Below are 12,441 nucleotides of genomic sequence, written 5' to 3' on the forward strand. Positions count from 1 at the left end.
TTCCCGGTACCAAAAAAAAGGACAGGTGCAGGAAGAGACAGTGCTCTCAGGTCAGCTTTGGCTTTTGCTTCTCAGTCCTGTGAGCTCAGAGTGTCAAGAGGCCTGAGGGAGATATGAGGGACCACTGTCTCCCAGACTGGACCCTGTGGTGGGTCCAAGTACACAATAAGGGTCAGAGCAGAGTATCCACAAGCTAACTGCAGTGTGTTTTAAAACGTAGGCACTGAAACATGTCCAGTTCAAGGTGGGAACCACAAGCCCTCAGAGGCTGCCCAGGTTGTCTAGAACTGGAGGGGAAGTGAAGGTGGATTTCTGATGAAAGACTGTGTCACTTTCATCGGATGGACGGCCTTAGGTTTGAAGCCTGAGAGCCACAAAACTGAGGAGCCAGCACTGATCCATGCAGCCATACCTCTCAGAGAATCAGGCCGATTAAGGATGTCAGTCTTTCCAAGAGGGTCACACAAAAGAAAGATGTCAGGAAGGAAAGCGGGCAGGCAGGGCAGTCCCGGACACACACCAGACACACAGAAAAAGGAATGTAGGAGGAGAAACCACATCCGTGCAGGAAACCCGACTGTTGTCTGAGAATCAAGTATTCCTTGATGCTATCTTCCAGGAGGGATTCTTAGAGGGCCAAACCCAGCTACAGGTGCCCCAAAGCGCTGGGAGGGTTCGGATCCCAGGAACTTATTGTAGTTGAACCCCTGGAAGCACATGTTGTTGTAGCAGTTGCCTCCATAGCTGGGGGGACAGGCGGAGCACGGCATCCCCATCTTGTAGGGCGCCTCACCCATCCAGTTGCCCCTGAAAAAGAAAAGACCCGGGGGAGTAAGGTTAGGAGATGGCAAAGTGTGAGGTGCGTGGCCTTCAGGCTGATTTTCACATCTCAGCACTGCCGTCCACTGGCTGTGTCACCTCATGCAAGTCAATATCCATAGGCCTTGGCTTCTTCAGCTGCAAAAGCAACAGATGTCCCCGCTCCCTCCACAGGGACACCAAGAATTAGAGACAGAATCATGTGTGGACAGGTGCTGCACTAAGCCTGGCAAATCGTCCTCTGGAGGAGGTGGATCTCGGGTCCTAGATTTTGGTCATGGTGATGAGCTAAGTCATTTCCTTTCTTGTCCTTCCACCACAGTACTCAGGATGGAGCCCAGGGCCTTGCAGATGTGAGGCAAATGCTGTTCTGCTAAGCTACATCCCCAACCTGCCACCTGATTTCTTGAAACTTGGTTTTATCCTCCAAACAAAACAAACAAATGTAATAGTATCTATGAAAGCTATATGAAATGACCTAAATCCCTTGTAATTTATGCATGCACAAGACAGCATAATTCAATCAAGGGGGTGAGTGTAGGAGACGATTTGAGCGTCTCTCCTTGAATGCAGAACAGTTGCTGCAACATTAGTTTAATTCCATATACTGGTATGTACAGAACTGGCTATGGCATTCCCTTCTCCCTTCAATTGGCTGTAAGCATTACAAATAACTCCAGCTGAAGTACTGATGGGTAAACTCTAAGGCCAGTCTGACAGTCTCCTGATTCCTCCCCTGCTACTTTCTGCAAAAGATCGGTGCACAGTGGGTTGGCAGAGCCACACACCTCCGGGAATGTCTGCTGGATAAAAGCCTCAAAGTGGGAAGCCATGACTCCCCAGGGCACAAAAGTTTACATATCAAAAACCGAAGCAATAGCCTCCTAAAACAATTCAGCTACTACCTTAATTGATCCTTCTGCAAGTCATTTTCCCTTCCTTTTGCAAAGATGTTTTTCACCCTACCTGGCTAACCAGTTCAAGTTACTCACATAGTTCCTTGCCTGTCACTCATGCTTGAACCATCTCCTTTTTCACAAGGTAATAAATTCTGGGAGAGGCCTTGGGTCATGGCCTTGGTCTATATATCCTCACTTGGGTCAGCTCTAGGACTGTCTATACTCTCACCATGGATTGTACTGGAGGTGGTAGATTGGGATTAACTTGCTGGGATTCCAATAAAGTTTCAATGGAATTATAAATATAACTTTCTGCATTGTGAGGAGGATTGGAAAAGGGATTACAATACTTGGATTGCAAGTATTCAATATTTGGGTTACACTGGACAAGTCCGTCCATTAAGCCATATAGCAGCTGCCACTGTCACCATCTTCAGGCTCCATCTGAAACCAATTCCCTGCTCTGGAATTAATACTCTCAGAAGACCACTACGTTTTGGGGAAGGAGGGATGGAGAGTTATTGCTTAATGGTTATGGAGTTTCTCTGTGGGCTGATGAAATTTTTGGAAATAGCAGCCATGGTTGTGCAACACTGTGTTTGTCATTAACAGCAGAGTTGTACACCTAAAGTGGTTAAAACATATAAAAATATTAATAATTTAATGTAACCCCTCAGTAGGCTGGGTAGTATGAGAATTATATCTATTTTTGTTGTTGTTTGTGAGACAGGGTCTTGCCATGCACTTGAGGCTGCCCTTGAACTCACTGCGAAGCATTCTCCTGCCTCAGCTTCCTGACAGTTGGGATTACAAGTGTGTGCCATCACACTGCATGTGAATTATACTTTTATTATTTTTTAAGAATGTACAGTTCTTTACACTGAAATACATCTCCAAGCCTTTATATTTGTTTTAAACTTTAGAGTCAGGGTCTCAATAAGTTGCTGAGTTGCCCAAACTGAGCTTCAACTTGCAACCCTCTTGCCTCAGCCTCCCAGAATGCTGGAATTACAGGCCTGGGCCACTGCGCCCAACTTGCAAACTTTTTATGTAAAGGCCAGATAGTAAATATTTTAGACTTTGCTGGCCCCATTGTCTCTATGTCATGAAGGCAGCTGTACAGAACATGTAAAAGAATGGTGTGGCTGTTTCACTAAACCTTTGTTTAAAAACAGACCACAGGCCACAGTTGACCATGGATTTGCAGACTCCTGGCTTTGAGAATCCCATCAACAGCTTCAAATCAGCCATTCGGCCCTTCCTGGCATCACGTGGGTCCGACTCACACACTTACCCTCCCCTGCTTGTTTCTCCTCTGAAAAAGTTCCACCTAGGACTTAACATGAGTCTTTGGGGGGACACCTAGACCTCGGCCATAACATCTGGTAGTCATGTTTCCTGTTTATTATGAGCCCAGGGGCGTTAGTGGGGTGACCTCATTTAACAGTTCCATAAGTACTGTTTCATTCCCATTTTGCAGGCAACAAGAAATTAAATTTTTTGTTTGTTTTTTGAGAAAAAGTATCATTCTGTATTTTACGCTGGTCTTAAACTCACTATGTAGCCTAAACTGGCCTTGAATTCTCACCATCCTGCCGCCCCGACCTTCCAAGTGCTGGGATTATGGGTGTGCACCACCATACCTGACAAAAATTGCATACTGTATTAAATTTCTGTATTTTAAGTTTCTGTTTTCTTACTTTCTTTTTCTTTCTTTTTTTTTTTTTTTTTTTTGGTACCAGGGATTGAACTCAGGACCTCGTGCTTGCCCACTGGGCTGTATCCCTGGCCCAACACTGGCAGTTGCAGTTTTAACTCCACAGCCTATAAATCTGAACAACTATGCTGTTTATAGCCAATTCTTCACAAATGTGCTATGGGCCCTTAAGTTACTTGGCTTCTTTGCTTTGCTGTGTACATTTTTCATCAGCGCACATTGGTCCTGCAGGTTACAGTCTCACCGTGACAGATTTGTACACGCACACAATGTGTCTTAACCATTTCCCCAATGACCCCTACCCTCCTCCAGTTTCATGCTTTTTGAGGGTTTCAGTGCGTATAATGTATCTTGTTCATATGGATGCCCCTATTCCCTGCCCTGGCACTGTCTCCTGCTCCCCCTTTTCTTAAGCTGTTTGTAATGGAATTTGGCTTCTTGTATATATCTGTTTTGGATAAAGCTGGACCATAACACAACACTTTGTCACTTGATGACAAAATCTAATAAATAATGTATATCCTAGATTTAGAACTTGTGGTCTGGCTACAAGCAATTTTAAGAACCTCAGGATAATGTTAACAGAAAGAAATTGGCAACTCTATTTTTAAAAACCTTGTATTTGAAACAGCTCTCTTACTTACTGGCTTTGTAACTTTTAATAAATTACTTAACGTCTCTGAGATTTTTTTTCTTAATCTACAAAAAGAGTCAATATTTTCCCAGGCTCACTGTCCCTTTTTTGTTGTTGTTGTTGGGTTTGTTTATTTTTTGAGAGAGAGTCTCGCTGTGTATTCCAGGATGGCCTTGAACTCAGAGAGATCCCCCTACCTCAGCCTCCTGAGTGCTGGGATTACAGGTGTGCACCGCTGCACCCAGCTCTTTCCCTCTTTCTTTCTTTCTCAGTATCGGGGATTGAATCCCTTTTTCTTTACTTCTTTCATTTCTTTAGAGCCAACAAGCTGGAAGTATCTTTTTTTTTTTTTTTTTTTGTCTTTTTCCTTTTTATCAGTACCAGGAATCGAACTCACGACTCCCTGCTGCAAGGCAGGTGCTTATGCTGCTGAGCTAAATCCCCAGCCCCTGAAAGTATCTTGTAAACAATCAAGGGCTGTGTGTGAGAGTAAAATGTGGTTCTTACTGTATGACTTGAAATTTTAAACTTCAAGCTGATTTAGAAATTATTCTTATTTTGTTTGAGAATCTGTGACGATCACAAATTTGTAGACCACACTGATCTGGAACTTCCCTACTCTTCTTCCCCAGGTTTCCAAGAGACTTGTAAGAAGACTGTGCCTGGCCTCCCTCTCATCAAGCTGATTGGCTACTTTGGGAGGAGGAGCTGAGCATGCTCAGTCTATCCTTCCCATCTGAGATCTCCTTGCCTGGGAACCAGGTATTCTTGGCTAAACAGTTGAATGATTTTTATCAGTAGTAGGCGATTGAACCCAGGACATTGTACTGAGTTACATCCCAACCCTTCTTTGTATTTTTTTGAGACAAACGTTTTACTAAACCACTAAATTGCATAGGCTGGGTTTGAACTTGTGATCCTCCTGCCTCGGCCTCCCAGAGTGCTAGGATTATACCTGTGTGCCACCACATCCATCTTGGTTATTTATTTCTCCAGCTGAGCCTACAGGGGCTGCCCTGCACTTGTGGAGAAGAGGCCCAGTGCTGCCTGGCCCTGGTGCACGGGTCTGATTCAATGGTGAGCCCTCTTGGCGGAGGGGCCAGGTAAGCTCCATTCTGCGCTCTCCACCTCCTCAGTGATGCCGCCTTCCCTCCCGCCTCAGTCCTCTTCCTCCCCACCAACTCTGAAATTGGGTAAAGAAAAAAAAGAGAAAGAAAGGCTATTGATTGACTCCCTATAATTACCCAAATCCTATGCTACTGGGGTTACGCGGCAGGAAGAAGCAGGGGTACTGTGTGGTAGAACTGTGGAGGGGGGAAGAGGAGGAGGAGGACTGGCGGCGGCTGAAAAGATAAGAAGTATAAAATATAAGTAACCTTTATTTTGGGAATGTGGGGAGAGACACCCCCGACCCCCTGGGGCGTAGCATCTCCACCCCGGGGCCTGCGATCTCTCCCTCGGACACATGGCGTGGGGGAATATAAGTAGCCTAAGCTTAGGGCAGTGCCCTAAGGCCATTAGAGATGCACAGGTATTTCATTGGCACGCGTTTGGTGCCAGGGGCAGGTTTCGAAGGGTGGGGGGTATAGGGTTACAGGTAAATCTCTAGGGGCGGGGGAGGCAGGAGCTCCCTAGTTCCGGCTGAGGCTTTTCTGGCTACAGTGTCCGGTCTGGGCCAGCAACCCTTTCACTATGCTTGTCTTTCTTTCCTTGAATTTGCAGGCTCCCCCCAACCCCACCCCAGCTGGGCACTTACTTGGTGGCGTAGTTGCACACCAGGTACACAGCCTGGTACCAGATGCTGCCCCACACGTTGATGCGCTCACAGTTGTGGATGGCACAGCCCAGCCGGTTGGAGGAAGCCCACACCATCTGAGGAGGTACCACAGGGCAGCTGAGAAGGGGTAAGCTGGGTCCTCCTGGGGTCCCGTAACCCCGGGGCTCAGCTCCAGGAGGGAGGGGTCAGTGAGTTCTTGCGGGGCAGCAGTCTGCCCGAGAGAGAGTCATTTATGCTTCTCAAACTTGTTTTCAACTGCAGGCAACAATGAGGGACAAATAAATTTCAGATTGTCGCCCAATGCACACATGCACAAGCGTGTGCACCTATACACCCGGAACCAAAGTTTTATAAAGTAGGGCTGGAAGGTGGTGCTCAGTGGTAGAGCATGTGCATGTGTGAGGTCCGGGTTTCACCCCCGCTCCCACGCACAAAAAAAGTTTTATGAACCAAACTGAGCATGGTGGTGCATGCCTGTAATCCCAGCCCTCAGGAAGCTGAGGCAGGAGGATTGCTGTAAATTTAGGGCCAGCCTGGACTACAAGTTAAATGTCTCAAAAAACAAAGGCAAACAAAACAAAACGAAACAAAAGGTTTTAGAACCAATATTTAGCCACACACGAGTGATATATGCAATATTTTCTATAGTGTTTTATGCATTCTATTTGTTTTGTTTTGCCTTATTTTTCTTAGTGACTGTCCTTCCAAAATCTTTGTCATATCAAAGCAAACTTTGGAGTCAGACTTAAACTAGCATCTCGTTGTCACCTGCTGTGTGACTGTCTTTTATGCAACCTGCATCTTCATTAGTAAAGTGGATGAATAATGTATCCTGAAAAGATAGGAAAGATATTTGGCTTCAGTATCATATTTTGCAGTGAGTCACAGATGTAGATTTTTGACTTTATCTCCAAATGAGTCAGAGAGGCAGACTGGGCAGAAAGAAGAGGTTCATCCCACAAGGGAAGTCTGTGTCCAGAGCCTCACGGCGATGCCCAGGCCCCTTTGAATGCACAATCCTCCCGTGATCTGCTGCTTTGCAGTGTAGACCGTATCAGATTTTCACACATAATAAGTATTTACATACTTATTATAGCACTCAAAATGCACTAAAATTTTATAACTAAAACTTTTATATCATAAAGTCTGATTTTAGCATTTTTCACCTAAGATAGTGGAAGCCTTAGAAAGCAGAAAATACCCAAGATGAACAAAATAAAACAAGTTCTGGGGCTGGAGGTTTAGCTCAGCGGCATAAGCGCCTGCCTTGCAAGCAGGCAGTCGTGAGTTCGATCCCCGGTATCGATAAAAAGGAAAAAAGACCAAAATAAATAAATACATAAATAAATAAAACAAGTTCCACCTCAATTCAGTGTGCAGATACCTTTCCAGAAATATGATTCTTACACAAAACAAAGCCCACTGGGTCTCAACTTTCATTCTCTTATGTTGTAATTCTTTGCTCTCTCTGGCTTAGTGTGGCTTTTGTTTTTGTTTTTTGAGACAGGTTCTTGCTGTGTAGTCCAGGTTGCCCTTGAACTCACAGTGATCCTCCTGCCTCAGCCTCCCAAGTGCTGGCATTACAGACTGCATCACCATGTTGGTTAGGATGTTTTTGTTGCTGATTGTTGCTCCTTTGTTTGTTTTGAGACAGAGCCTCACTAAGTTGCCCAGGCTGACTCTGAATGTGCAATCCTCCTGTCTCAGCCTCCTAAATACTAAAATTTCAAGTGTGCGACACCATGCCTCGCCACATCCTTCCCTTTGGAGGTTTGTTCTGCATGCCCCTGAGCCTGAGCAAAGGAGTACCTGGGTGTAGTGGGTGCAGACAGGGCCAGTGCAGTACCAGGGACAGCGTGGGGCACAATCGCTCGGGACCGGGAACCCATAATTCCACTTCTCATTGGCCCAGATCTTCACAAGCTCCAATATGGAGGTGTACCTGGAGCGGTCAGGAACATGGAAGGGGCTGGAGGAAGGTGGAAAAGCAGCTCTGCCACCAACACTGCCAACCTTAGGCAGTGACCTTGGGCGAACTACTTCATTCCCCCTCCCTGGGATTCCTCCATGATAAGACGAGGATGAGGCCAGCAGCGCTCACCTTGCAGGTATGTTCTAAAGGCCAGGAGAGCGCGGTGTAGAGAGCTCACCCGTGCCTGGCACATAGTAAGTGCTCATTAAAGCACACGTCACTGCTGTCAGGCAGGGAGCGCTCTAGGCCATCTCTGAGACCTCTGAGATGGGAGGTTGGGGAGGGCAGAGGCTCAGGGTGTCCACTTGGAAACTCTTTACAGGCCAGAAAGCCAGCTGGTTGGACCTGAGAGGTGTTTTTTTTTTTTTCAATCAGCCCCATTGGACAGAGGCACAAATACTCAAAAGACCCAATCAGGAGGTCCTGGAAGAGCTCACATTTGCAGGTCACAGCTCTTCCATTTTAACCCTGTTTTGTGTTCCCTGGGAGCCTCCTCAGGGCTGGCCACAGCCTGGCTGGCAGCAAGGACACAAGATCCTCGACTGAGGTTGTAGGAGGAGCATTCAGGGCTCCCAAGGCTGATGCTGGCGCTGTCAGTCAGTGAGGATGGGCACCAGGACCTGGAGCTTGGAGTCCTCAGGCCTCCCCTTGCCTGTCCTGCTCTGCTGAGGTCAAGGCAGAGCAAGCAGGGTTTGGTTCTAGTGTTTTTATTTGGTAAAATAAAAATATGCCAGTGGCGTGGCTGTCTTGTAAATGCCCTTTGGGAGTTTATTGACCTACAAAATCCTCAAGGCTGGGAAGATCTGAGCTAGGCCAAAGCCTTGTTTTACAGATAGGGGCACAAAGGTCCCAAACGTGGAAATCCCTCCCCCAGGCCACGCAGAGCCAACTCTGGACCACACCTCTGACTCCAAAGCAGGAATGGAGCACAGACGTGGGGCCAGAAAGGCGGACTCACCATTCTCTGCTTGCCCAGAAGCCTCTGCTCCCCATGGCTCCCACCCCGACCATGCACATGAGCCTTCACATCACCCCTCACTCTCCAAACAATCTGGATGTCTGTTTGTCTGCCCCATTATCTCCTGTTTCTCCTAACTAGAACAGGCTCCCCCTGGACAGGGAGCTTGTCTACTTTGTTCCTTAACGTATTTCACTGTCAAACACAGCACCCAGTTTAGAGTAGTGCTTGATGTGTGTTTGTTGAATGACTGACTGAAGGATGGGTCGAGTTTTACATACCCGCCAGAAAAGACGGAGAGGTTCTGGCCTATGAATCTCATCAGCTGTGAGGGCCCATGGTCCCAGATGCATTGGCGGGCCCAGGCCTTAGCGGTCCTGGCCAGCGTCTCATCCCAGACCTGCAGAAAGAAAGGCCGAACACATCCTGGGAGGAGAAAAAGACACACATGTGCCTTGGGCCCTTCTTGACTCTTTAGCAAGCTCAATGACAGGTTAGAAAATGGGGCTCATGCAAGATCTGTGGCTTCAAGATCAACCACAAACATACCCCAAAGCTAAGCCCTTACCCCCCTCTTCCTCTCTGGACCTCATGCTTGAGGTCTTTGGCCCTGAGCGGGGTTCCAGGTGTTTGTGCGGAGTTCTCAGCAGTCCCTAGAAGTGACCTCTCCCAGGCAATGTGAAAATGACTGCTTTAGAATTTTTATTTCTTATATTTTCAAAGTGGGTTTATGTAAGCATCAAAAATTTTAATTGTGCCCAACATGGTGGTGCACATTTGTAATGCCAGCATAGAGGAAGCTGAGGCAGGAGGATCACCAAGAGTTCAGGGCTAGCCTGAGTTACATAACGAATTCAAAGCCAGCCTGAACTATGCAGCAAGACTATCTCAAAGAAAATTTGGGGGAGGGTAGGGGAATGGAGAAAGAAAAAAGTTATATCATGTATAGATACAAATTCTCTGTGATGAATGTGATTGTTATGTATATCTAAAATGTTCCAGTACAATCTAATTTAAAAGAAGAGTGCTTATAACCAATTTAATCTGTATGATGTCCTGGGGAGGGCAAGGGGACAGTCCCTCCTCTTTCCCCAGCACCATCCCACACCTACTCTGTAACCTCTCCCAGGGACAATCACCCCATCTGTTTTGTTCACTTGCAGAAGGATCTGCACCTGCACAAGCTGATGTGTAGGGGACACAGATTCAGCCGGGGACAGCAGCATGCCTGGCTCTCTGTTCTGACCTCACTCAACTGGGCTGTCTGTGATTATCCTACATCGGCAGCAGTAAAATATGCTCCTTATCCTTCTTCACAGCTTCGTAATTGTCCAGTGTATGATTCCCCAACTTTCCTAGCTGGAAAATGTGTCACTTAAAAAAAAAATTCTAGCTCACTTCCCACACTGCGAACCTCTGAGATAGGATTTGTTCATTCAGCAAATATTGAACCATATTTCTGGATGATGAGAGGTCAAACAAGCCATGAGTCATTGCTTTCCGGGGCTCAGGCTTTCTTGGAAGTGACGGGAGCTTAGTCAGATGCCTGTTCTATGAGCAGGAGTCCACTAGGGGTTCTGAGAGGAGCTCAAACCGCCCCCAGCTGGTCTGACTCCCAGCCTTTTAAAGAGAGCATAGCAAGGGGCAAACTGAGGGAAGGGACCTTCCTGTGACCCTCATCGGCCTCCAGGACCCCTGGGGAGACAGCTCCCTGTCTCTGTCCCAGCCACACTCGACTATTAAGTGCTGTTTGGGGTAAGCGCTGCCCATACACCAGTGGCACTCAGCAGATGTGTCATTTGTTTGAAAAATTGGGGGCCTTCTGTGGGCCAGCCCTTGTGTTAATAAATGAGTCAGTCAATGAACAAATAAGTAGCTTTCCCACCTCTGTAGTGGCTCACCGTCCTGGCTCCTAGCCCCACTCCTCCGTACTCCCTCCTTCACAGGAACACCCCGGGGGAAGACCCTGGCCCAGCTGAGCCTGGGGCTGGGCTCAGCAGGATCTGGACTGGCCATCTCATTCCTGAAAGAGATCCGCACAGGCTGGAAGCCTATCTCCACAGGCCGGTTTAGGACCATTGTCCCAAAACCCGAGAGGCTGCAATAAAGGGCAAGACCCCCTCTCCCAGCGCCAGGGGTCTGGCTGCTGCTAGGCCAGGGTGAGAGACGCCGCCCGGCCTGCTGCTTTGAAGGCAGCCATTGCCGCTTTCCTCAGCCCAGGTGCTGGTCAGCTGCAGACCTGCCTCTTGGCTCCGGGAATGAATGGCGAGGGGTGTGTCTGCTAAATCCCTGGGCTGAGGGACAATAGACTGGAAAGCTCCAGCCACTCACCCCCTGCAGCTCCACAGCTGGAGCCAAAATTCTTGGGCTGGGTATTGTGTTGGTTAAAGTAAAAACTTTCCCTGTGAGCTGATCTGATCTGGAATCCTGGCCAGGTGGCCTTGGGCAAATTGATTCTCTGGATTCCATTTTTAAATTTGGAAAGTGGCAATGAAATGTCCTCTTGCAGGAAAAGTTTTATTTGTAATCCTTGGATCAAAATTGCTCCATAAATAGTATGCCTATAGCCAAATTTACTGGAGAATCTGTGTGGTTGCCTCAGTTTCCTAGCCGGGGAAATGGGCACACACATTCCTGCCCTCTGCACAGGCCCCTTGTACTGAGAGACTGGCCAGTAGGGCCAGCCTGGCAGATGGGCCAGCTCTTCCAAGCCAGTGGCTCCAGCCTGCAGTGAGCAGGTGGCTGTTTGCTGGCGGGGGGGGGGGCACAGGGACAGGCATGGGGACTCACCATGTACTCCATGTTGGCAGCAGGTGGGTACACGCTGGCCCGAATGTGGTTGTGATAATCCAATAAGGTCACGATGTCCAATGCAGAAATGTGGTGCTTCCTGGGGTACCAGAACATCTCTAGGCCTCTCTGAGGCCTCACAGCCGTGCCCTCCAGCCGGGCCAGGACCACAGTGGCATTGGGCATCATCAAAGCATCTGCCGTCTGGCTCACCCAGAGGAGGAGGCCTGCCAGGCCCACGGTGCTGGACAGCAGGAGCATAGCGAGTGGGGTCACCGTCTGCCCAGTACAGTCAGAGCCGCCTGCCTGGAAGGGGTGACCGCAAGAGCCCCAATCCCTGAGAGTCCTCCTCCCGCAATGCCAGCCCAGAGGATGCTCCCCAGGAACTTGGCAAAGCTCCTGACCCAGCTGTGGTCTGGGTACCAATACCCGTCCTCCTCACTCAGCAAATCAGCAGGTTGGGCCATGAGAAGAAATACCCAGAGGGCAGCAGCTAATCCAGCCAGGCCCTGGGGTGTGCTGCTGCCACCACTTCAAAGTCAGGACCCTGTCCCACCCGCCAGGAGGACAGTGGGACTCCCCAGCAAGACCTCCTCCTCCTCCTCTTCCTCCTCCTCCTTCTCGGCCTGCTTTATGGGCACCGTGCTTGCCCATGGTACAGTCTGGTTCTCGAGGGCTACAACTTCAAGATCAAGAGATGCAGAAGCAGATGGCTAAGGGTGAGGGAGGCGAAGGAAAGGACACTGGAGAAATAGAAAAAGAAAACAAGTGGAACCCAAAGGTGGACAGAAAAAGAGAGACAGAGAAGAAGAAAAAAGAAATAGGAAGAGAGCGGGAAGAATGAATGATGGGGGGAAACATAAAGTAACCCAGGA

The 12,441-nt window shown here is 48.2% G+C and overlaps 1 protein-coding gene across 1 annotated transcript; it reads right to left on the reverse strand.

Moving 5' to 3' along the window:
- Positions 1-608: 608 nt before the first annotated feature.
- Positions 609-11,827, reverse strand: R3hdml (R3H domain containing like). Its single transcript, XM_013150425.2, has 5 exons — positions 11,567-11,827; positions 9,058-9,176; positions 7,656-7,788; positions 5,826-5,941; positions 609-807 (listed from the first exon to the last, which is right to left on the reverse strand). Exons 1-5 carry the CDS (start codon positions 11,825-11,827, stop codon positions 609-611), a joined length of 828 nt encoding a protein of 275 aa, XP_013005879.1.
- Between the last annotated feature and the right edge of the window lie 614 nt (positions 11,828-12,441).

The sequence above is a fragment of the Cavia porcellus genome, unplaced genomic scaffold (genome assembly GCF_034190915.1).
Source record: "Cavia porcellus strain 051 isolate PalLab524CR breed Dunkin Hartley unplaced genomic scaffold, mCavPor4.1 scaffold_5, whole genome shotgun sequence".
Classification (NCBI taxonomy): domain Eukaryota; kingdom Metazoa; phylum Chordata; class Mammalia; order Rodentia; family Caviidae; genus Cavia; species Cavia porcellus.